At 36.3% G+C, this 26559-nt stretch overlaps 1 protein-coding gene across 6 annotated transcripts in view; it reads left to right on the top strand.

Moving 5' to 3' along the window:
* Positions 1 to 26559, top strand: part of Kiaa0825 (KIAA0825 ortholog) — a 393831-nt gene that overhangs the window by 132196 nt on the left and 235076 nt on the right. For all 6 annotated transcript variants that reach the window (XM_048331257.1, XM_048331260.1, XM_048331259.1 and 3 more), the window contains 2 exons: positions 2922 to 3032; positions 15375 to 15514. In XM_048331257.1, coding sequence (XP_048187214.1) covers positions 2922 to 3032; positions 15375 to 15514 — 251 coding nt within the window. The remainder of the gene's footprint in view (positions 1 to 2921; positions 3033 to 15374; positions 15515 to 26559) is intronic.

Below are 26559 nucleotides of genomic sequence, written 5' to 3'. Positions count from 1 at the left end.
CACATCTAGGGATATAACCATGTGATTCTTTACCTTGCTTTGGTTTTTTTTTTATTTGTTTTGTTTTGTTTTGCCAGTCCTGGGCCTTGGACTCAGGGCCTGAGCACTATCCCTGGCTTCTTTTTGCTCAAGGTTAGCACTCTACCACTTGAGCCACAGTGCCACTTCTGGCTGTTTTCTACATATGTGGTACTGAGGAATCTAACCCAAGGCTTCATGTATATGAGTCAAGCGCTCTTGCCACTAGGCCATATTCCCAGCCCCCTTGTTCCGGTTGATGTTGTGGATTACATTAATTGACTTGTGTATATTGACACAACCTTGCATCCCTGGAATGAATCCAGTTTGATCACAGTGTGTGATTTTTTTTTTTTTTTGATGACATGTTGAAGTCAGTTGGCCAGAATTTTGTTGAGGAGCCGTGCATGGATGTTCATCAAGGAGATGGGTCTAAAGTTATCTTTCCTTGATGTGTTCCTGTCTGGTTTGGGGATTAGCGTTATGCTAGCATTTAGAATGTGGTTGGTAGTGGGCTTTTACTCTCTATTTCATTAAAGAGTTTGAGGAGTGTTGGAGTGAGATCTGTTTTGAAAGCCTTGTAGAATTCCGTTGTGAATCCATCTGGACCTGGGCTTTTCTTGGAAGGGAGATCTCTTATTGCAGTTTCAATTTCATTGCTGGATATGGGTCTGTTCAGTAGATTTAAGTCTCCTTGGTTAAGTTTGAGCATATCAGTTTTTGTTAGAAATTTGTCCATTTCTTCCATGTCCTCAAATTTGTTGGCATATAGGTTTGCAAAGTAGTTTGGTTTTTGGTCAAGGACTTGGAAAAAAATCATACTAAGTGAAGTGACCCAGATCCAAAGAAACATAAACCCTATGGTGTCCCTCATAGGGAATAGCTAGTACATGATTAGCATAGTCATGGTAGAAGATCAAAATGCCCCAGTAGCTACACCCATATGATCACATAAGAAGATGCCAAGTGAAATGAATTCCACGTTATGGAAACAAGACTTATATCACTGTTGTAATTATTTTCAACATGCCATGTGAACTTGTACTATTTTTTTCTTTCTGTTTTCTCTTTTTCCTTGTCTGTTTGTTTGACGGATTGGTTTGCTTAGCTTTGTTTCTCTTGTGCTCCCTTCCTGTGGCTGTATCCTCGCTACCACTGTATCACAGCTGACTACCCTGGATACTGTTTATATGGGTATTAGAACTGGGGAAGGGAGAGGGAAAAGAACAAAACACATGCCATTCAAAAAGCAACACTTACAAAACCATTTGGTGTAAACCAACTGCACAACTCTTGTGGAGGGAGAGGGGAAAGGGGAAAGGGGAGAGGGGAAAATGAGGGAGGAGGTAACAAATAGAACAAGAAATGGACTCACTGCCTTTCATATAAATCTGTAACCCACCTGTATCACACTTTGGCAGTAAAGAAAAAATAAAAAATAATTTTAAAAATACTATGCAACTTGTGGGCAAGGATGGAGTGGAGAGCTGCGGAAAAGAGAAGGGCGAGGTGACATTGTTCAAAAAAAAATTGTAGTCATTACCCAACTTAGGAAATAGTAATACCTCTTAAGTAACACCTTAATAATAAAAATAAAATTATATTTAAAAAATAAGATAGATAAATAAATAAAAGAAGCCTGATGTGGGGTTAAGAGAAAGGGGGTTAAAGTGGGCCTATTCAATTTTGAACATTTGGATAAAAAAGACATTATTGTTTCTATACTTATGGAGAGATATTTTAAATAATTCCATTTCTAACATAGTCTTAAACATCACTCTGTGGGAATGCAGAGTTTTAATTGTAAAGATTTAATTAATCAAGTTAGTCACTAATGATTTTTTTTGTAATAAAATTTTTCATCTTGAGATTTATAGTTGTATCTGAGCCAAACATTGCAGGCACTTCTAAAAATGGTTGTAGACCTGGTACTCTGTACAAAACATTCTAAATGTTAACCCTTCTTTTTTTTTTTTTTTTTTTTGTCAGTCCTAGGGCTTGTACTTGGGGCCTGGGGGCTGTCCCTGAGCTCTTCAGCTCAAGGCTAGCACTCTACCATTTGAGCCACAGCACCACTTCCAAAATATTCTAAATGTTAAATCACACTAATTTATAATTTAACTAAGTTCTTCTTATAAATAGCTTTTAGATCCATAGAAATGTATGCAATTATGAATCCTGTTTATTGTTTAGAGCACATAAATCTCTTAAGCAATTAAAAAGAGCTACCTCGTGTTAAACATTTTTATATTACTGAAGCAAATATGTCAAACTATTAGCATTAATTGGATGCAAGTTGTGGATTCAGGATGAGTAGAGAAAAATGCTACTTATTAGAGACAGAGGAAGTATTTATTGTACTTTCTGCAGCCATCAAACTTGGACAAATATGTGAATAAAAAAAACTTAAATGATAATATTGTCACACCTTCAGCAAATTTAAAGATTATTCATTTTTCTTCCACTTTCCCTCCCCCCATCCTCCCCATGTGTACATCACCTTGACAATTAAATTAAAAAATAATGGAGAGGAGGACGTAACAAACAGTACAAGAAATGTATCCAATGCCTAAAGTATGAAACTGTAACCTCTATGTACAGCAGTTTGACAATAAAAATGTAAAAAAACAAATAATGGAGAGGGTCAGTGAAGCAAAAGAACAGATTATTCATTGTTAGATTTATAAAAATCCTGAGTCTTACCTTGCTAGTATCTTCCTAGCCATCTTGATTGGTCCACGTAGAACATGAGTCGTATCATAATGTAAATCCTAGGAGGGAATTGTTGGTACATTGCCCAAATGAGGATAACACAATTTTATATTAAAATATTTAGTGAATACTAATAAAAATTATTTCAGTGTGTTTCTCTCATATTCTGAAGTTTCCTGTTTGTTTCCTAGGGCCTTTCAGCATGGCATGGATGAGTCAGCTTCAGGCTCCTTGCAAACAGTGTTCAACCAACCATTCCATTGGCTTTCCTGCATATCACATTTCTACCCATCTCTACTCAGGTGAGAACTCCAACTGCCACACTACCCAAACATTTATTAGAAGCATTGATATAAATTCATTGTTTTGTGCCTGTCCTGGGGCTTGAGCTCAGGGCCTGAGCACTATCCCTGGCTTGTTTTTGCTCAAGGATAGTACTCTACCAGTTGAGCCACAGCGCCACTTCTCACCTTTTCTATATATGTGGTGCTGAGGAATTGAACCCATGGCTTCGTGTATGCGAAGGAAACGCTCTACCACTAGACCATATTCCCAGCCCCTACACTCATTTCTTAAAAATTGAAGTTACAACTTTTCACAATAAGTTAGGTAAGCAAAGAAAAAGTCCTTTCTTCTTGATCTATGATGGGGATTTGATAATTCTCTGGCTAATTATCACACATGGATAGCAACAGTTGATAATCCATTTAATGTAACTCACAAGCCTTAAATGGAAGTTGAGAGAAAAGTAACTTTTATAACTTTGAATCGAACATTTCATTTTTTATTATTTAATTAGCAACATTTGATAACAAAATAAAGTTCATTGAAAGTGAAATATACTTCCAGAATAATCTGATGACATTTTGTGGCATTATGTGGAATGTCAGTTTGATTCTTGTGTGGAATACATCACTAGAAAATGTCTTTCTCTGGTATCTGAGAAGAAAAATATCATGAGTAGCTAAAGGAGATATTTTAATCTCAATGCATTCTTGAGTCATCTTGGAAATATGGTATGTAATTTCACCATCTAAGGTGACTATTTCTCTCTCTTAAGGAGCAAAATTTCCACCCATAAATAGAAGGTATAGAAAGCTCATACACACAGTCTCTGTAAACATACTGCTTACTTGCACATGCCTGTCCCTGTATAGATAATAGAAAGTTCAAGAATTAATGAAATATAGTCCCTGCCTTCAGGGACCACTGTATATCAAAGCAATTTCAACAGATGTGAATGAAAAGCCTCTCCCTTGCCCAAATAAGGTTGTCAGGGGTTTGTTATATGGAATGTCTTTATTTTTCCACTTTGGGCAGTGACTAATACACCAGGGTATAGAGCTTATCTGAAGGGGAAGGAGATAACTTTTGTTTTTCAAGGAGAGAAGTTATTGCAAATTGATACAGCTAGGAATCACTGATGTAAGCTGTGCTGCTACATGTAGCACATTTCACAAAAAAAAAACCAAAAAACTTATATTAGAAGGACATATACTGGAGTTTTCCTATTTCTTTTCTCTGGGTTGAGGGCTTCATCTGAATTTTCCAAATTTTTTATAAATATGACTTAATTTTATGAAGATAAAAATAAATTTCAAGCAATGCATAATTCATATGCAATGACTAACATATATTGTCTTTAGGATGATTTTTACTACTGTATTTCTAGCTTACTGCTTATTTTTCCCCTAGCATATTTTTTCCAGTTTTCTATCTTCCTTTTATAATCTACTGTAGTATATAAAAATGAATTGGATGGCTTCCATTGCTTTGTTCTCCATTCAGCCTTTCCTAGCAGGAGGATCCGTATTCATAGAGGCTTCCGATACAGTATCTTCTGAGTTTTTCTTCGCCTTTCTCAAAATATCATAATGCTTAGTTAATTCTTTCTTGAAGGTCCTTAGAATCACCCTCTCCAAGTCATTATAAGGACATGTGTTCATTTTACTATTATTTAATGTGTTTAAAATAATGCTTTAATTATCTCCATCTCCTCCTCAGAACCTTAAAGTAGCTCCTGCATCACCCACACTTTCTTCTGCCTTATTTTACCAGCATCCAACAGTTTTCTCTACTCTAGTTAAGTCAGTCTCCTCACAAACCCTTACAATCTAGCTATCGCATGCTTTTTAAGGCTTATTTCTTTCTCATTCTCAGCTGAGTATCAACAAAACTTATTTCAAAATAACTCACATTATTGATTTGCATTTGTCAGACATGGCAATGGATTTAGAAGCCAACATTATACGACCTTAAACTGCTCTATCTTTATATCCATTTCCTTTCCTTCTATCAGCTGTCTATCTCTTTTACCCAAATTATCCTTCAAAACTTCATTCTCAGAAACCAAAATGAACTGTTAGTGAAAATTCATGGGTTAGATGACAAACCAAAAATCTATTAGGTTTATACTTTTAGAAAGGGAAAAGCTGAGAGAAGAGGAGACTGAGATTATAAATATTACAGAAGAGCTTAGCAATATATCTTTCTTTATGTATTCCGACCTATGCCTTTTGTTTTTTCAGGAAAACTTGAGTCTGCTTTCAGTAACATTAGGTAAAGATAATTAAATGTACACAACAAAGGAAAAAGAGAGCAAGGAGAAGGACATGCAATTCAGACTTAAAGTATAATGTACAAATAGCTGCATACAATATAAATTTGTCTTTAAACTTACTAGAAAAACCTTAGAAGTATATCATTGAACAAAACTAGAATATTTTTATGCTCTCCAAGAATCCTGAGAATATGGTTTAGAAGAGCTTTCCTTATGGAAAGTAAATTTGTTTTCAAAGCACTAAGTAAAATATACTGTATTCAAGGTCCCTAGCAGTGGGCAGTGGTATAGGCTAACAATATGAGTTGATTTAGAAAAAGTAATCAGTTTCAAACAAGATTAAACTAAGGCATCTGGAGAATATATCAGACTCAAGGTTAACAGCTTGACACCACACTATATTTTATATAAATGTTCAGGAAAGAATACTATCATTGTCATTTAGAGTATATGTCATAATTTTCATATTTACAATATTTCATCTTTTTGAGTTTCTTTAAATACTTCCAAGTTTTTCCATGTCATCCTATGCTAAGTAGACAATAATTGTGCAAGGCAGACAAGTAACGTAATCAGTTTGAGTAAACAGTCTATTCATTTTACACTGCCCATTTTCTCTTATGAGAACAACATGAGTTTTGATTCAAGGCCAGTCCATTCTCAACCCTAGATATTTCTATTATGCTTTTGTTTCTAATTGTGTTTTTATATAAAGTAAACCTGGTTTAGATTTATATATTCCTTTTCTCCTGGAGCTACCTTTAGCTTAATTATAACGATATGGCTTGTAGGCTTTTCTTTTTAAATTTTATTGGCTAGTTCACAAGGCTACGATAACTAATTCCTGGGATAAATATGCTCTATAAACTTTCTCTATAGAAACGATTGTGCTGGGTCTTCATGGGAAAAGGCAGGTATGAAGTTCAGGATAAAATCCTTTCCCTCAAAGAGTTATACATTGCTGAAGAATAGAACTGAAATTACCTAGAGGACCACAATATATACTACCATCATTTATTTCTTCTACCATGGAATGTTGTACTGTGAGATAAACTCACAATTTTTTCTTCCTTTCCTGTTGCTGCTTCTATCTCCTTTGTGGCTCACCTGCTTTAACTTGTCCTTGAAATACTATCTTGAATCATCAGTTCCTCTCTTAGCTGTTGGTATATCCATCCAGTAGTATGAGCCAGTGCATAGATGCTTCCTTTTCTCTCCCTTTCTCCTATATACAGTCTGTTACTAAGCCTCATTAATTTAATTTGATTTTATTAAAAAATGTTATTGTAAAGGTGATGTACAGAGGGGTTAAAGTTACATAAATCAGGTATTGATACATTTCTTTTTGAGTATTCTCTCCCAGTTTTTCCCTCCCTCCAACCCCCCGCCCCACTAGTAGTATAGTTCATTTCCAACATAATGTCTAGTTAGTATCACTGCTGAGTTAGTTTACCCTTTGTCCTACCATCTGATGTCCATAGTATTTCACTTTCACCTAATCTAAACCACTATCATCTCTCTTTAAACTATTGAAATGACTTGCTAGCCTTTTTCATATTTATATATTGACTTCTATTTCCAATATTCTTCAAGCCACACCTAGAATTTTCTCAAACCTAAATCCATTTTGATAACTCAAGTTTATTATATTTTGCCAAGGCTTAATCCTCTTTATTTCGAAATGTATGCAAAAAATAAACTTGGAATGCCCTATATAATCTATGTAAATGTGGCCTTGCTTGCATCTTCAAACTCCTCTGACACCCACTATCCTGCAAACTCTGTTTTCCACACTTTGTTTTTAACATTTCCTTGAAAAACCATACTCCTTACTGCCAAAGAATCTTTGAATATGCTTTTCCCTTTCCCTAAAATGTATTCCTTCTCATCAGATATCATGTATCAGTTCAATGTGACTTTTATGGGGAAGCTTTTCATTAATCCCAAAGACTAGTTTGCTTTTCATTACATTTGCTTTTGCTTTCCTCAACTAAGTTTTCAATTATTTTTGTCTTTATGTGTATGATCATTTAAACTATATATGTATCCTTTACTTCATTCTATACAAATAAAGACTATCTAGGGTGGGTTTTTGATGTGTGTATGTGTGTGTGTGTGTGTGTGTGTGTTTGCTACTGTGTCTTCACAATTTAGTGAATAGAAATTATTCAATAAATATTAGCTGACTAAATAGTGAATGAATATGTAAGTCGACATGAATATTGTGTCAGATGAGTGCCATATTAAATATTTCAAACATTTGATTTTAGTGATAAGCTCAAGCATGGAAAGCACCATCTTGATGAGGAGCTAACTTCGAGTTTTCTTGGGAGAGAACATCTAGACTGGGGGAAAAAGCAGTCTTTCTGACAGGCTTCTATATAGAACTAAACAAAATAGCCCAGAGAGCCTGTGCTCTGATAAGATTTCAAGTGCTAACAATGTTCATTGCAGCACAATTTGTCGTAGCGAGAATCTGGAACCAGCCCAGATGCCCCTCAGTAGACGAATGGATCAGGAAAATGTGGTACATATACACAATGGAATTTTATGCCTCTATCAAAAAGAATGACATTGTCCCATTTGTAAGGAAATGGAAGGACTTGGAAAAAATTATACTAAGTGAAGTGAGCCAGACCCAAAGAAACATGGACTCTATGGTCTCCCTTATTGGGAATAATTAGTACAGGTTTAGGCAAGTCATAGCAGAGCATCACAAGGCCCATTAGCTATACCCTTATGATCCCATAAGATGATACTAAGTGAAATGAACTCCATGTTATGGAAACAGTTGTAACTACTTTCAACGTCCTATGTGTATCTGTAGCTTCTATTATTGATGATGTTCTTGTATCACCTTCGTGTGGTTGTACCTACACTATCTCTGTAATCTTATCTGAGTATATTGGAAACCGTGTATACTGGTATTGGAAGTAGGAAATTGAAAGGGAATACCAAATTTGAGAGACACAGGGTAAAAAAAGACAAACAACTACAAAAGCAATACTTGCAAAACTGTTTGGTGTAAGTGAACTGAACACCTCCGTGGGGGGGGGGGGAAGGGGGAGGAGGGAGGGGGGTATGAGGGACAAGGTAACAAACAGTACAAGAAATGTATCCAATGCCTAACGTATGAAACTGTAACCTCTCTGTACATCAGTTTGATAATAAAAATTTGGGAAAAAAAGATTTCAAGTGCTGATGTACAACCAACAACCAGAGGAGATGTAATAAGAGGCATTTGTTTAGCAACACTGATGTTTGAGTTCAAGGTTTCATGCTTACTAAGCAGGCTTCTTTACTGCTTGAACCACAGCTCCATCACTTTGGTGCTTCATTTTGATATAGAGGCTCACTTTTTGCTTGGGTTGTGATCCTTTTATTTATGTTTGTTGCTATAGATGTAATACTAGCTTTTATTAGTGAGATGGGGGTCTTATGAACTGTTTGTCCAGTCTGGCCTCCAACTATGACCCATATCAGGATCTAAAGTGGCTATGATTACAGACTTAAACCACCATGCCCAATTAATAGAAAGTTCTTGGTGGCTATTTCATAGTACGGATGTCAAGTAGTGGGGTCCTTGTTGTTGTTAAAGATTTTTCAGGGGTAATTAGTGTCTGTAAGATACATACTAAAAGAAGTGAAAATTTCAGCTGAACTCTAGATAGTTCATATATGTAAGTATCTTAAGATTATACCTTTCCTCTTCTATTAAGATTTAAAAATATTGCATAAACAGTACAGAAATGGAGCCAGTTTAGCAAAGATGTAGTTTGTATGTGTTTTGTTTCTCAGTCTTGGAAAATGAGTTAACTTGTGTGAGCTCCAGTTTTACTTTGCATATTAGAGAGAAGTCTGAGACAAAAGCATTATACAAGCTTATTGATATACAAGTAAATACCATGCAGTAGCATTGTCTACTTCCTCCACCTTGAAACATCCTCTTCCCTTTACTTCTAGCACATTCTCAAGGGAAGATCAGAAGGATTGTACAAGCTGAAAAGAAGTGCTTACTCCACAGTCATTCTAATTGCTGAGTTAGTAATGCCCTATGTACAGAAGCCAGAAGATTTTATCAATTATCTACACTTGCTGAAAGAACCTAGTAGAAGTGATAAAGTGGAAAGAATACTGAGCTACTTTCCCACTGGCTGATTACACTCATCTAAAGTGTATTACTAGAGGAGATCTTTCTTGAACTGCAAAGAGCAGGGTATTATCTGATAGATAGGGACAGATGATAGCTCACAGCTCCAGAGATAAGTTCTGTTCCTCAGAAGGGATTGCTGAGTGGTTAAGTGGCATCTAGTGTCATACTGAGTCAAGTACTAAACTAGGATGTCAGAGAGCCCCAAACAGATGGCTCAAATGTTATATTTCTTTAAAATTATAAATAGACTTTAGAAGTAAAATGTACTATTTTTTTTCATTTTTTTATTGTCAAAGTGATGTGTAGAGGGGTTACAGTTTCATATGTAAGGCAGTCCATACATTTCTTCTCTAACTTGTTACCTATTTTCTTATACCATTGAAGTGTTTATGAATTTTGAATGCTATCTTTGGGGTGATTTTTGTAAAAATAGGTTTATTCATTAAAATTAAGAAATCAGCAGAAGTTTTCCTGACTGGAATGCCAACACTGACCAGGGAAGAGTTGTTAACAAATAATCCTCAAAACATAAGACTCATTAAGAATGTCATTCTCGCCAGGTGCTGGTGGCTCATATCTATAATACTAGCTACTCAGGAGGCTGAGATCTGAGGAGCACGGTTCAAAGCCATCCTGGGCAAGAAAGTCCATGAGACTCATCTCTAATTAACCACTGGAAAACCAGAAGTGGCACTGTGGCTCAAGTGGTAGAGCACTAGCCTTGAGCTGAAGAGCTTAAGGACAGTGCCCAGGCCCACGACCGACCAAAAAAAAGAAAAAAAAGAATGTCGATCTCTAAGAATTGACAAAAAATTTTAAAATCAAGGCAAATACTCTGTGTGTAAATATATGAGTAAACGTTGACTGATTTTTTTATTTAATGATTTCTAATCATTATGATTATAGATACTTTGACTATACCCATATCAGAGATTAAATACATGCATGTGCAATTTTCACACTTTTAGGTACGGTGATGCAGAAAATATTTTGAGTTTCCTTCTCCTCAAACATTTCCTCAGATATTAAATTTGTCTTATTGGAGAAAAGTGCCATTTTTGAAAGAGATTTTGAAAGATAAGTTGCAAGAGACAAGAATGAAGTAATGTAATATTTGAGCCATCTGTTTGGGGCTCTCTGACATCCTAGTCTAGCACTTGACTCAGTATGACACTAGATGCCACTTAACCACTCTGCAATCCCTTCTGAGGAGCAGAACTTATCTCTGGAGCTGTGAGCTATCATCTGTCCCTATCCACCAGATAATACCCTGCTCTTGGCATTTTAAAAAAGATCTCCTCTAGTAATACACTTTAGATGAGTGTAATCAGCCAGTGAGAAAGTAGCTCAGTATTCTTTCCACTTTATCACTAGCACCTTTTAGCAAGTGTAGATAATTGATAAAAATCTTACAGCTTCTGAGGCTCTTCTGTTTTGTTTCCCTGCATCTATGCTTTTACCTTTTGTTTCTCTTGATGAGCTCTTACCTATGTTTTCTGAAACCTGTGCCTATGGTCTGTGGCATACATTTAGCCAAGGAATCATCTGGTTGGAATCAATTCTTGCCTTGAATAACATGATTCTAATCTAAAAAAGCCAGCCCTGTGATCCTAACTTGATTTTGAATTGAAAACATGGTATCTTCAATCAGAAAGTTGAATAGAGCCCAAAATCCTCAGTGCAGGAAAACACAGCTTACCCACCAAATAACCATGTGTTTATATAGGGAGGAAAGCTCTGAGTAATGGAATGAACATGGCTTTGAAAGTCAGGAAGACCTAGGTTCAAAGTTCACCACCCACATTTGAAACCAAAATCACTTGAGACTATCTCTCAATATTCTGAAACAAGGATTGAGTTGAATTGTAGGTTTCTATCTGCATGCTTCAGTTTAGATTTTTTCAAGAAACAGACCTTGAGACAAAGATTCAAGTGAACATAATTTTCTTTCTAATAGGAGAACTGCTGGAAGGGAATAGGTAAGCAAAACATATGAAAATGAATGGTAACCTGGCAAACTAACTATTAAAGCAGTGTATGGAACTTAAACCTTTGGGGAAAATTCTGAAAATGAATGTAAAATATCTATTTCAAGGCATTCTACCAAGATGCTGCAGTATTTATACACCAAAACCCCTGTGTCGTTGGTTGAGGTCTGCTCAGGGGTTATAATTTCTTGGCAGGTTATAACTTTCTGTATTGCTGGAAAGTAGAGAAATACAGGTTGTAAGCATCCTTGCTTCTTTGGTTAGGCCAGTGTGAACTGGAAGGCAAGTGCAAGAGGATAGAGGGTCATTAACGAAATCTGCTTTGGTCTGCTAGTGCATCACTGAGACCCACTGTTTCCTATAGCTAGTTCTCTGAATGTTACTATCAATTCATCAAGGTGATGACTCATTAGAATTTCTTTTTTGTCTAAGTTTGTGGTATGACATCAGATACTCCCTGCTGCAGTTATTTCTGAGTCTGTGATATTTATTATTACATTCTTCCATGGTCTCTTCTGTTTCTCCCCTTACCAATGGCCATGCTGTCTGCTAATTTACATTGCTTGCCTAGTAAACTCACAAAGACCTTCATCCTCAGTGAGTTAAACCTCTGCTCCCTTTCTCTTATCAGCTGTACTCTCCTATCTATGGTTATTATCAGTCACAAAGTTTCCAAAGACACCTTGACTAATCACCTTAGTGACAGATAGTCCTGCTCACCTCATGTAGTAGCAACCCTAACTCTTCATCACAATTAGGGTCATTCACCCTTGCCAGTATCATCATTCCATTCTTTGGCCTATAGACTCCTGATATGAGGACCCCAAAATGACCTGATGGCAGCCATAGTTTTAGGCTTAGTGGAACCCTAAATTATCCTTTCAGAGACATTGTGTACCCCTACCCCATAGAACCAATAGATGGGAATGGAATTGAAGTGAAAAGCACATATTTTCAAAGTGGCTCAGCAGGAGCTTTCGGGAAAGGGCCCTTTTTGCTTTCACCTGCTGGTTCCCAGACCTACGTGGCCAACAGTTTTGCTGTTTGTTCAAATCATGAAGGATGGTTTTCCAACACCACTGTATGCTCTTCCCAGGCTGTGCTGTTGAGATCCCATTCCAGTGTTCTACTAGCCTAGAAGCTTCTGTGCCATACATACAGGAGAGCATATGTGAATCCCATTGTCATACAGTCTGAGCAGACTTTCTGTTTATATCTCAGGGGGAACCTACTATAGAGCCTTCTCTTAACCTGGGCCTAACCAAGGGAGTTGGAAGTCAGAACAATGTACACAGGTACTTAAGATTTTACAAAAAGCTTTCTATTGAAGAGAAAAGCTGTGAAAATTGTAGGTGACATACTAAGGAAAAAGAACTAAACTTTTTCATGATGGTCCTATAAAAATAATTCAATACTGGGCTGGGAATATGGCCTAGTGGCAAGAGTTCTTGATTCATATACATGAAGCCCTGGGTTTGATTCCCCAGCTCCACATATATAGAAAATGGCCAAAACTGGCACTGTGGCTCAAGTGGCAAAGTGCTAGCCTTGAGCAAAAAGAAGCCAGGGACAGTGCTCAGGCCCTGAGTCCAAGGCCCAGGACTGGCAAAAAACAAAAAACAAAATAAAAAATAAATAAAAACAATTCAATACTTTCATAAACCAACAGGTTGAAATTACTATCTGAATTTGAAAAAGTCTTAAGCCAATCCATGCCCTCAGAAAATATAACATTTACATTTAAAGGTGGCTTTTAGCCTGGGTCAACAAATAGCTTTAAAACAAAAAGTTAATTCACTTGTCCCTCCCCCCCACCCACCATGGATATCCCATGGGTTGGTCCTGAGGAGAGACTTAGTGCTCCTGAGTCCTTCTCTCCTGAAGTCAGTTTGCTGTCCTCTTGTCATCTGAAAACAGCTGGAACACACCAGACATTAATGATTCCTAGTGTAACAAGGCCCCACCTAACCAATCCTGACACATAGCATTTATGATATTAGTATAATCCAACAAATTTCTTTCTGTTTTCCAAGATGTGTAAGTTCTATTGAATTAATAGAATTTTATATCAGCATTCATCCCTATATTAAAATTATGCCAGTTATCAGACATGTTGCTAGATCTTGTTGTTTAATGTATTAATAAAGAAGCACATTTATTATAACTTCAAAAAATAAAAATAATTGTATCATAGGAGAATTCTTCATGGATGTATATGATCCATATACACATATATGTATGACACATATATATGTATATTTATACATATATGTATAAAATTTCCTTTTCTGTCATTTTTTGAGGCTAAGCTCACTTTCACAGCTCCACCAGCTCAAAGTCTGAGGGAACATATGTGTCTCCATACGCCTAACACAGGCTCCTCCATGCATTTATTACTCAGACATTGGTGGTTGGGGAATGTTTATTTTATTTTTCCTCATGGTGAGTCATTTTACTGTACATTTTGAAATCTGTGATAAATTGAAAGATCCAAGAATGTAGGTAAATTTCAACAAACAGCCTCCCATCTGGTAAATGAGAGATTTTATTTATAACCAGTATTCAGATACAGTAGCAAAAAATTGACATTCAAATTATTTTGTTTTATTACAAAACTGAAGAGCTGAGTAAAAACACTTATCATCTCTTAAAATAGATTCTTCAATTATTCTGAACTCCATACCTTGAGATAATAAGGCTCTACACTGTGATCTAGCTTCTGTCTCTTCCTGCAGACTCACTCTCTCTCTCTAAAAAAATAGTACCAATTTGTTGGTTTTATTTTGTTAAACTGTGATTTTGCCTTTCTAAGGAATTACACTGTTTGAGTCTTCCCTAAATCTACCATATTTCAATTAAGGCATTTATGTACACTTGCATACCACCTGAGGCATTTACTTACGTATTTATAAACTAATTCTAGCTTCCTCATATGAAGAAAAACATTCAATCTTTGTCTTTCTGGGCCTGACTTTCTTTACTTAACATGATTTTTCCAGGTTTTTTTCCATTTCTTTGCAAGTAATGCAATATTATTTTTTCTAATGGATACGTAAAATTCCATTAATCGAATGGGGGGCATCTATGTTTAGTCCACATCTTGGCTATGGTTATTCTGGTGCTTTATTGTATTCTAGTTTGTAATTTTTTATATAAGTGACCAGGAGTAGAATTACAGGATCATAGGGTAAAACTAAACAGAATTGTTTGTTTGTTTTTTGAGGAACCTACTTTCCGAAGTGGTTGAACTACTTCACATCCCCAACAGTAATCTCTGGCTTAAAACCAGATACATGAAAGTGCTAAGGGACCTGATTTTGATTTTCTGTTCAACACATGACAATTTTGCAAGTAGAAGCTTGTTTACCTTGGAATTATTTCTCTTTGATGAAATAATTATTTAAGTCAGTAGAAAGGTGGCTCTTAGTAGTAGTTCAGATAATTGCATGTTTATTTAAGGCTTTACATGATAAATAATGAGATTACAGTTGGCCAATTATGAAGACAGAAGCTTTGAATTTTTTTAGTTTGATCAGCAATCACAATACAAAGTATATTACAAAGTAGCCAAAACCCACTGGAATTTCTTTCCATAAGTGACTGAACAGTTAAAAGTATGTAGTAGAAACTCCTTGTGGGTTGGTGAATGAACAAATGAAGACCTTCAAAATAAATGCATAAATGATGTTTCTTCATGAAACAAAAATAGACATGGTTATTTTGTATCAGTTTTAATTTGGCAGGCTACCAAATGTTAATTTGCTTTTAGCTAGTTGTGATTAAATGTAATTCCTTCCCTGAGCAACCCTAACATAAGTAAGCATGAAAGCATTTTCAGAGTAATCTGTGAGGAATTGACATTTAAAGGAGTTAGCATTACATTTGTACTTTAAGGCTATTAATTTCATAGATAAATTAACTTCTTTATCTTGCATTTTGAAAGGACTTCATCAGCTGGAGGACTGAACGTGGAGGGTCAATTGAAACTTCTCTTATCCCAGCCTAGTTGTAACTGGAAACTGCTTCTTGAAACCTTGCTGTGTAATGATGGCCTTTTACCAAGAATCTTGTTGAGGAGCTCAAGTGAGTATTTGTAGTTAATAAGAATGACCTTGAAAAACCCAGTTATTGCTCTTGAGTTGGATGAAACTTTTTCCTTCTTGAAAGGAATGTTAACTTGAAAGGATGTTAACTTACTACATGAATTAACAGTATATGGAGTGACCAGCAGGCAAACCATTGAATTACTATACCAAAATATATGGGATTCTAAATGAGGGAAATAATATTTTTATATGACATAGTTCTATGAGAGGTGCTATCATATAGAAGTATATCAATATCCAGGGTTTGAAATACCTGATTAAATTGGAAGACCAGCATTATACTTGGAAAGCATAGGCCTGGATTAGACAGACAATACATAAAGACATAGAGAAGGATTGCAATAGAGCAAGAGTGGAAATTTTAGAAGTGCTTATGCAGCCTACAAACTAGCAAGCTGTGGCTGACAGTCATATCCATTGGGGCAGGGAGAAGTAACTTCCTGAGAAAATGATGGAATGAAAATGGAGGAGTAAAGGAAGGCCATTCCTCTCTTCTTTTTTTTCCTCTCTAAGTGCTATTTTAGAAAATTTCCAGTAATGTTAAAACAGTATATATTCCATCTCTCTACCACTTCTGTTAAGTCTTCTAACTTTTCTCACATGCTACTATGTAGTAGTTTTGTTCTGTAACACACATGAAGCCAGAGTATTTTTATCCATCACTGGTTTCACAGCAGATTTCCCAAATCAGAGTGGTTTTGTTTTCACTAGTTTCACACAATATTCAGGAGTAAGCCCTAGTAGTTTTACCATTCAAATATGACCCAAGACTAGTTTTCTAGCATTTCCCGTGGGATTCCCTCACACATATCTTCTACCCACCCTGCCCTTTTCCAGACATTTCTACCAGAACTCAAGTCCTCCCTTACACCATGGCTCACAATTTTCCTATTTAGAGACCCTCCCCAAACATCTTGGCCTATATCAGTCTTCCAGGACCAGTGGTTGCTACAGATCTGTGAACATTTTTCTCAAATTGATTTTATTCTCCCCTGAACTTCTCAGGTCACTTTATCTTGACTATTTTATTTGCCCATAGCCTGCTATATCTTTATTATTATAATTATCTATAACTGAGACCCTATAAGCTTGTTGGTACACAAATGAAGTTCATTGCATTCTGGTCCCCTTCCTTCCCATTCAAATGCCTCTGGACATTTCTGATCATTTTTGTTGTTGTTGTTGTTTTTCACATCTGCACAGGACTTTGTTTCCTAGACTTTTTTCTCTTTTTAACCCTCATGGTTGTTTCCCAGAGGCCAGTAAAGGAAGGTGCTTCTGTGAGATTATTGCTTTTTCTCTGGTATTCTCAAAACCACAAAACCATTCAGTGCCCAAGGTTACCAGAACTCCCTAGGCCTCACTGTGCTGACTCAGAGTTGAAAGTTGTCCCACTCCTAAACTCTAAACCTGATAACCACTTGCTGTCAAACAGCAGTACTGTTTGAGTGACCATTCTCAAGAAGTTCACCTAAGGGCCTTTGCTTTGGCTCCAAGCTGTAATTTCACCCTCTTAAGGAGTAATTAGAAATAAGGAAATTATTCTCAAATAACCAGAATTTTGTGTACTTATTAGATAGGAGGTACTATGTTAGCCACTTTGCAGTTATTATATAATTTGATTCTTCTTATAACCATATGAAGTACATACTTTTACTATTTGGATATAAACCCATAAAAGCTCATATATCCAAGGGTTAGTTCTCAACTCAGTAATGTTCAGAGGTGAGCAGTTGGGAACTGGTTTGTAATGTTATTTCTCTGACTTCATTAGTGGACCCATACACTGAAGGGTGGATATTTTAATGGGCTATTGGAAGATGAAGGAAATTTGCGAGATGGGACCTGGAGGAAGAGAGTGGCTCTGTGGGATCTGTATCTTCCCCCTGCCTCCTTCTTTCCTCAGGCTCTCTTAAGCAACCTTAGCTTCCTGGCTGCCACGAGGGTAAGCCTTGCATTACCATACACTCAGTGTGTTTGTGCCACCATGTGCTCTCTGCCATGCTGTTCTGCTTTCTCAGAGCATAGAAACCATGGAGGCAAGTAACCAGGAATGAAATTCCTGTGAACAAAAAACCCAAATCCTCCTTGAAGTTGGTTTTTTAAATTATTTTGTTACAGCAACAGAAAGCTAATTGACACAATACCATGACTGCATTTATGTTAAAAACAAGGCAGACACCCAACTATTGAGCCACACAATCAATTCTGTGTGAAAAATAAAAACGTCAGAGTTTGAGGTAAATGTTGCTGATCCTCTCTGTGGCTTCTGCATGTATGGATTCATTCAAATAGAGCTAAAAATTTTTTGGAAAAATTGTACCTACACTAATACGTTTAGACTTTTTAATTAATCATTATTCCTTTAAGACTAAAATATAACAATAGTTCACATAGCATTTTCATTGTGTTAGATATTATGAATATTCTAGAAGGTGATTGAAAGTATAGAGGAGATACATGTAGTTTCTATGAAGATAATATGCTGTTTTATATGTGTCTGAATCACCCAGAGCTTGTATCACGAGGTGTCAAAGGGCTGTATCACATGGATAGTATCTGCTACAAATGAGACAAATGTCTCTGATATAAACACTGGCATTCACAGACATCATTCCCTAAGAGAAACGGTCTTCAACTGATAGAGTTTTGTATAACATGCTGGAAAATCAGTTGTGATCTAACCTTTTGACTATAATGATATAAGCCACTAAGTACAGAGAGAGCAGTCATACTTCTGAATACTTAACATGCTTTCTAACAAATAACTTCCATGTTTCCCTATCAAAATGTGATTACTGCTTTCTTCTGTCTGTGATATGATGCTATTTTGAAGGGATAGTCACTTGAGTTGTTTTATTGTATGGCCTGTAGTTAAAGTTCTTGTGTAATATAATATTATATTTACCTAACTATTCAAATAATTATATTATTTTAACTTACCAAAGAGAATTAGTTTATGTGGCTGCAATGCAGTGTAGTAGCAACTTCAAGTATCATGAAGATGAAATGACACCTGGAGTGGAATGCTTGTAGAAATACTATGCTTACAGAATTTCATTAGCTATAGAATTTAGATTCCTAAGAATAAGTTTATAATATTTGGGGTGAAATTGGGGTGAAGATTTTTTTAATTTATATTTTATTATAAAGGTGATGAACAGAGGGATAACATAAGTAAGGTAATGAGTATATTTATTTTTGAACAGTGTTACCCCCTCCTTCATTTCTCCCGCCTTCCCCCCGACCTTCAGTCCTACCTCCTACCCCCAGTTGTAAAGTTCATTTCTGACATGGTGTCTAGTATCACTGTTAAACTGGTTTACCCTTGGTCCCACTGTTTCTGTGATTCCCTTTCCCTTTCCCAAATCAAATAAAGTTATATACAAGTCAAAGGGTGCAGAAATAAAAAACAGTGAAAACATGGAATAAACCAAAGGAGAAAAAGGAAAAAAAAAAGAAACAACTACAAACAGTACAATATAAAAAAACCCTCTCTTTTCCATTTCCTGGAGTTTATTGTGATAAGCATCATTTTCTATGGTCATATACACATAGCCATTGAGCCAATGTGATCCTCTTCTAAGAATATCCTCCTTTGTTCTTAAGTGTGCCAGATGTTAGAGTGCTGTTTAATTAATCCTGTCCAAGTGTAATTATTTGTCTCTTACTATCCATTGCACTAACTTGTAGATTTATAGGCATATTCTAGTTATTAAAAATGAGGAAAACTATTCAGCCTATGTTTGGGTTTGGCTTACTTTGCTTAATTAATTTTTATGATTTTATAATTTTTTATAATTTTTCCAAGTCGTTCCATTTCCTTGCAAATGGGGCAATATCATTCTTTCTGATAGAAGCATAGAATTTCATTGTGTGTATAGACCACATTTTCTTGATCCATTCATTCACTGAGGGGCAGCTGGGTTGGTTCCATATCTTAACTATGGATGGCCACGCCTCTCCAATATAGTGTTGGAATTCCTAGCTACAGCAATACAGCAAGACACAGACATAAAAGGGATCCAAATAGGGAAAGAAGTAAAATTCTCCCTTTTTTCAGGTGATATGATTATGTATTTAAAGAACCTCATAGATTCCTTTCCTGATCTGAAGCTTTGCCAAAGTAGCAGGGTATAAAATTAACCCACAATAATCAATAGCTTTTCTGTATGCCAACAATAAGAAGAGTGAGGCAGAAATCAGGAAAGCAACTCCTTTTTCAATAGCCTCAAATATATATATATACCTAAAAATTAATTTTAACCAAATGTGAAGGACCTTTAATGATGAAATCTTTAAAAACCTGAAAAAGCAAATGGAAGCAGATTTAAGGAAGTGGAAAAACCTCCCATGATCCTGATTTGGGAGGATTAACATTGTGAAAATGGCAATACTGGCCAAAGCTATCTATCATATTTTTAGGAAGCAAGATTTTTGAGTAAAATACTCTGAATTAAGTATTTTAAGCAATATAAATATCTTTTTATGAGAATTTGTCTAACAAATAATATGCTTAGCTTTACTGATAAAATGTGACTTTTGCTAAATTAGGAAAAAGGGAACTGAGATTATAAGCACATATTTTTATCCATAGGATATAAATAAGATGATCTTCATTAAACAATTATTGATTTATATTTGGCACCAGTTTTGTTGACAAATAATCACATAATATACCAATGAAAACTATTTCATAGAGAGAATAACATCTTTATCTTCTAGTTTGGGTCCATAAAATTATTTATCAGTTAGGTGCCAGTGGCTCACACCCGTTATCCTAGCTACTCAGGAGACTGAGAACTGAGCTTCGCTGTTCAAAGCTAGCCTGGGCAGGAAAGTTCATGAGACTCTCATCTCTAATTTACCATCAGAAAACCAGAAGTGGCACTGTGGCTCAGCTGATAAAATGCTAGCCTTGAGCTGAAGAGCTCAGGGACAGCACCCAGGCCCATAGTTCCAGCCCCACCACTCACCAGAAAAAAATTATTTATCAGGCTTTTTATTCATTGTAAAAACACAAAGCAATGGTGACTTACTCCTGTAATCCTACCCAGGAAATATGAGAATTGTGGCAGCCCAGGCAAAAAAGCTAGCTAGACTTTATCCCCAACTAACCAACAAAAAAGCATGGTTCATGTGGTAGAGTACCAGTCAAATAAGTGTGAGGACCATAGTTCAAACCCCAGTACTAAAAATAAGAGAATTGGCAGGACAAAATGGAAATGACTATTCTCTCCAGAGGTCGTAAGATAGAAAAATGTAATAAATGAATGCTAACATTTTAATTGATAATAAATGCTTCATATACTATGAGCTTCTAGGAAGAACTAACAATTTCTCTTGTATAAAAAGAATTATATAAAAGCATTTTAGAGGAATGATTATAGTCCTAAAATATGATATAAAAGCAAATATGATAAAAAGCAAATAAAAAATAGACCATTTTGAATTCAAAAGAAAAAAATTAACTACAAATATTGATAAAGGATCTTAAAGTCTTTAAGAGATTATATTAGATTACTGACTTTAAAGTCTGAGGGGAGTCTTGTTGATTAGCATGATAAGGCCACTTGTGCTTAACAGGTTTTTTGCATGTGGCATCAAAGGAACAGATATTTGGTGATTTCCTCAGCATGGGGTCTTTCCTGATGATAATATTTGAAGAAAGTGTGATTGACATCCTTTCCTTTACCAATTGTCCCAAGAATGACTTCCAGTGGAACTTCCAGTTTTCTGGTGTTGGTCAGCTCAGCAAACTGACAAATATGTAATATTTAACGTGTTTCAGCCATTGTCTTCGAGTAGTTTAATTGTACTCATTCACTGAATCCTCATCACATCTTTCTGTGTTAAGTACAATTATCCCCTTTATGTAAGATTTGAAGAAACTGAGATATGGATCCAAATAGATGGCGTCCACCCCCAATAGCACATGACATCTTAGCAGAGCCAAAGAATGTTGATGTAATAGCAGTGTTCCACAATTCAGGGGAGCAATTGCAATTGACATACTTTCGACAGTGCATGTTGTACATTTCAACTTTGTTACAGAGTAGCTGATAATCAGAAAGCATTTTGTTGAGAATGGTGCATGTGTTTGTGTACGTTTATATACCATTTTGTAGGAATATAAAGTGTCGTTTTATGGCAGTCTTAAAGGTAGTGACCTAAAGTAAAACTATATGCTACTTTAGCTCACCTAACACTGATGATATCTTTGCTTTTTCCAGTAATGACATCTACACTACAGGATTCTGATTTGATTTATTTTTCTCTGCAATATAGTCATTTGGGAAAGACATTCACAGGTTCCTAGCCTGACATTCTGCCTTCTCTCCCAAGGTTTGTACTTGCCCATTGGGCAGATGGGCTTGGTATTGCCTGGAGAAATAATTTCCCTTTGGAATAGGTGTGAGTACTCTTAGGTTTTTAAAGTAGGTAGCTGGTAAAGGAGAATGCCACGCGGTATTCAGGCAGGAGAGAATGTTTATTACCGAACTGCTGGCCTGTGGCCAAGATGATCCATGGCCGGAGAGAAGGGAGAGAGAGAGAGTGACCCCCCACCCAGCCCTGCCTTATATCTAGGGCAGGGGCAAGGGGTGTGGCCAGGTGGATTAGGAGGTGACGTCAGGGAAAGGGGAGGTAACTGCCTCCAGGTCTGCAGGTTACCCAGGTAACTGGGTGGAGACTTAATGAGGTGGGGGCATCTGCATGGAGCCCTCTGGGAGAGGACCTAACAAGTACCACCTTTATAGAGATCTAATGAGTTTGAATATGGTGGGGAACCCAATAAGAGCAGAAAAGACACTCTCTAGGGCCAAAGAATATGGGCCAATTAGTACATAGTCTAGGCAGTTATCACACCTTACTTGTCTGTAGTATCATGGACTTTTCTCAGCATAATCTGTGTTAAGAGATATTGTCCACTTAAGAGGACAGACCTTTAAAATCTACTCTTATGAATTTTGAAGTGCATGGCACAATGCAGTTGATATGCTGTATAATAGAAAACTAAAGCTTGTGTCTGTCTAACCGACACTTGGGACAATCGATTGTTAATTGGTTCCACTAGAACACTGTACATTGTGAACACATAATAAAATATCCCCTTATCACCTATACTTATGTAAAATTATTTATAAACAAAGAAAGGTTTGTCTGCAAATACAAAAACAAAGTCAGAACAGAGAAAATCAGTAAAGATGCTAAATAGAAACTAGGCCATACTATATTTAAATAAACTGAATGGTGTCATGAGTTTCAGAGCCTTTGGTAAGGTGGGATAGGTGAGCTGGAAAGAGACACGATAGGTACCTAGGAATCATAAGGAATTTATTAGGATATTGCTTAAGGAGAGCACTGGGCTGCCGACAACAAAGTCAGTGTCACGGGGCCAGTTGAGGGCTCGGAGCAGGCTTTGTGAGCTGACTGGGAATTTAATATCCATCGTATGGGATCTACTTTATAAATGAACAAATGATCAGAACAGCAAAAGAGGTCTGAGAAAAGAAACTTTCAAATTGCCGTAGGTTTTTCATGCAGCAGATTTACAAAAGAATTTACTGAGACAAAGTAAGAAAAAGCAGAGATTTATTAGAGGCTCTTATAAAACTGACACCGCAGGCAGTGAGGCGAAGGAGCATTGTATGCTATGATAGAATTGGGATTATCCCTTGCATTAGCCTACTTTTGATAGGCTCCTTTTCTTTCTGTAGACTTCACTGAATATTTATCTCTTCCTCAGAAGGATCATGATTCAAATTTCTCAGGCTCAGAGAATCTCAAGAGCTCAGGTTTAGGTTTTTTTTTCTTTTTAATCCAAATTCCATCTGTCCCATTTTGAGTGCCTGTCTTATTTTTGCATTTCATTTGGACCATTTTAGGTAGTTGACTCACTACTGTGTTCCACCTGGCCTTTGGTATTTTTCTGTCACCATCACTCATCAATAATGGAAGAGAAAATGTCTTTATAATCATTGTTAGCTTTTTAAAAATTAGGTAAAATATTACTAAACTATTTCTCAAATCAGATTTGAATTCTGTTACTTTTCATAATGAATTAGATGTGGCATTCTCATTACCTTGAAATTATTTTTATATGATACATCTTTTTTGAGGATTAATTTATTATTAGGGTACCCTAAGTTCTCAGTTCTTGTTTTATATATTATATTTCTTATTCTCATTCCCCTAGTCCTGGGACTTGAACTCGCTGTTCTGGGCTTTTATTTGCTCAAGGATAGTTCTCTATCACTTGAGCCACAGCTCTACTTGTAGCTTTTTGATGGTTAATTGGAAATAAGAGTGTCAGAGCTTCCTGCCCAGGCTGGCTTTAAACTATGATCCTCAGATCTCAACCTCTTGAATAGCTAGGATTACAGGTGTGAGCCTGGTTATGTTTCTTATTCTTGCTTTTTATCAAATGCCATTGCAGAAAGTGAGTCTTTCAGCATCTTCTCTTTAGATAATATGCTGTTTGCATCTGGTTAACTTAGCACTTCTAAGCTCATGGCACAGTCTTTCATAATATTGCTGCCAAACCCATCTTAGTCACTCAGTGGGAGTTTGTCATTAACTACATCCTTGTAGAAAGTAAAAATTAAAGAGACTTGGAAAGTGGAGTGCTCGTGTTCCATGAAGGTGTAAATCTTTGTTAGACATAAAACCAGTTTCCTGGTGGGTAGGTTCTTTGTCTGACACCTACTCTCATTATAAGTTTGAATTCTCAAAAGGAGTTTAAAATAGCATCTCTACTGTGAAGGGCTCTTTAGTGGTATTGAAAAGATGAACTTATTTCAAATCTTGTATTTGTTTACATTACATAAAACTTTGATAAAAGATGAGGCAGATTAAACGTACCTTTGCTACTAGCATTATTACTGCTAAAACCTAGGTCCAGTAATAAGGATTTAAGTATGCCAACTCAGTTCTCCATAATTAAACTGATCCTCATTTTTCTGATTCCCCAAACTTCCCACTTACACCACTTACCCACTTACCACCAACAGAGTTGAAAAACCAGGATATGCTTGATTTGGCAAAAACATGGCTTAGTGGAAGGGTAGATCAGGTCACAGGGTAAAACCTAGTAGTCAGATAGGTCTCAATGTGAGATTTCTGGGCTAAATCTAGCCATGCCTTTTCCCAGAGGCCAGTCACTCCCCCTTCCTTAGTGTAGGGAAGAGTGGGGAGAGACTAGTACTGTGGCTCACATACTGAGGACAATGACATTTCCGGTCTGGCTTTGATGTTGTTCTGATGGGAAAGTACCTTTGAGGTAAGATTATTGATTGAAGAAGGCAAAGCAGATGGTGTTTGTTTGAACAAGGGATAGTTTAGATTGATCTAAACCTCATTGATTTTTATCTCTTTCCCCACTTGAAGAAATCTTAAATATACACCTGAAAATCTTATTTTAGAAAAGCCAGTGTCTGATTCAGAAGTCACAGGGAATCGAAAATGATAGAACTGGACCTACATTTGGAATAGAAAGGACTATAATGTCTTTCAGCACCTATTGTAAGATTCATATGTAAGTCACTTCTAACATTGACACTTCTAAAAGACAGATTGATCAAGGCAGAGGTTTTTATTTAATGTAATTTTATGGTACTGGGGTTTGAACTCAGTGCCTTCATTGTGTTCTTTAACTTTTTACTGACATTTGAGTACAACTCTACTTCTGGCCTATTGTTGGTTAACTTGGTAAGAGTCACTCCGATTTTCCTACTTGGGCTGGCTTTGTAACTTGATCTTCTGATCTAAGCCTTTTGAGTAGCTCAGATTACAAGTGTGAGCCACCAGCACCTGGGCTAATGTAAATTTTATTTTATATGGGAACCATCAGAAATAAGACCCAAAGAAATCAGGAAACCTGTATATTTTAGGCTTGGCTTTGCTGCAATGGGATACATGAATATGTTTGGACAAAGAGATTGTGATCTAATGGCAAAAAAAGTACCAAACCAAAAAACCCCCAGTGGCCCAGTGGGAACTTAACAAGGATTGCTTGTTCCAATTTTTCTCTGTGTTTGTTCCTCAGAGATAGGACTTTCCTTCCTTCCGAGTACAGGAGAGCTTCCAGAAGTATTCTGCAATTAATTTATTATAAATCTTGCTTTAGAGGAAAGTCACAATTCTTTTATAACCTGATTCCAGGCAGAAGTACAGGAGGAGGTCAATGAGTTTCTTCTTCTGTTTCCTAAATGTCAAGGTGTTATATTTAAAAAGAGTGTTGTGAACCTCATTGAGACGAACTTAAGAAGCAATTTGAAATAATACTCATAAAAACACGGCTAGTTTTCTTGAAAGCATTGGGTATATCGGAATGAGAGATAGCACAAGAATATTCCATTACCAAAAACTAATGGAAATCTGCAAAACGTTTTGAGTTTCACCAGTGTTCTAGAGGCATAGATAGTAGAACACCTAGTATCTACTAAGGGTATCCCTTCAGCCAGTCATTATTAGGTGATGAGTGAGGTTCAAAGCAGAAATTATTCTTGAGCTCTAACAGCAAGAGGAAATAAGAAATCTAGATATATATGGCATCAGGCAATGGAGACTTTAAAAGTAACCCATAGGAGTTTAAATTTATTGTATATTCTAGGGACTGTTTTGATTAAAACAATAGGTAAAGTAAACCTACCATATGTTAATAATGTTAGAAATACAGAGAAAAGGACAGTAGGAAGAAAAATCAAACATTTAATTGATTATGAAGAGGAGGAGGAGGGCAGGCATGTATTTATCTTGTTATAGCTAAAAATTCAGGGAAGGACTACATTTTGCCAAGGCCTGGGGCCTGGGGATGAGCAGGAGATGGTGATGTCCTTGTTAGAAATACTAACTGAAAAAGGAGTATGCAAGGTCAAGATCAGAGCCAGACACGAACAACTGGGAATGTTGCATATAAAAGGAATCTTTGGAGTCAACAGATAACAGAATTTCTGAGAGATATAAAAAGTAAAGCTAGAAGAAGGAAAAGCCAAAGTTTCAGGAGACCTCATGGACAAATGA

Source organism: Perognathus longimembris, chromosome 22, assembly GCF_023159225.1.
Source record: "Perognathus longimembris pacificus isolate PPM17 chromosome 22, ASM2315922v1, whole genome shotgun sequence".
NCBI lineage: Eukaryota > Metazoa > Chordata > Mammalia > Rodentia > Heteromyidae > Perognathus > Perognathus longimembris.
This window is presented reverse-complemented; position numbering and strand designations above follow the sequence as displayed.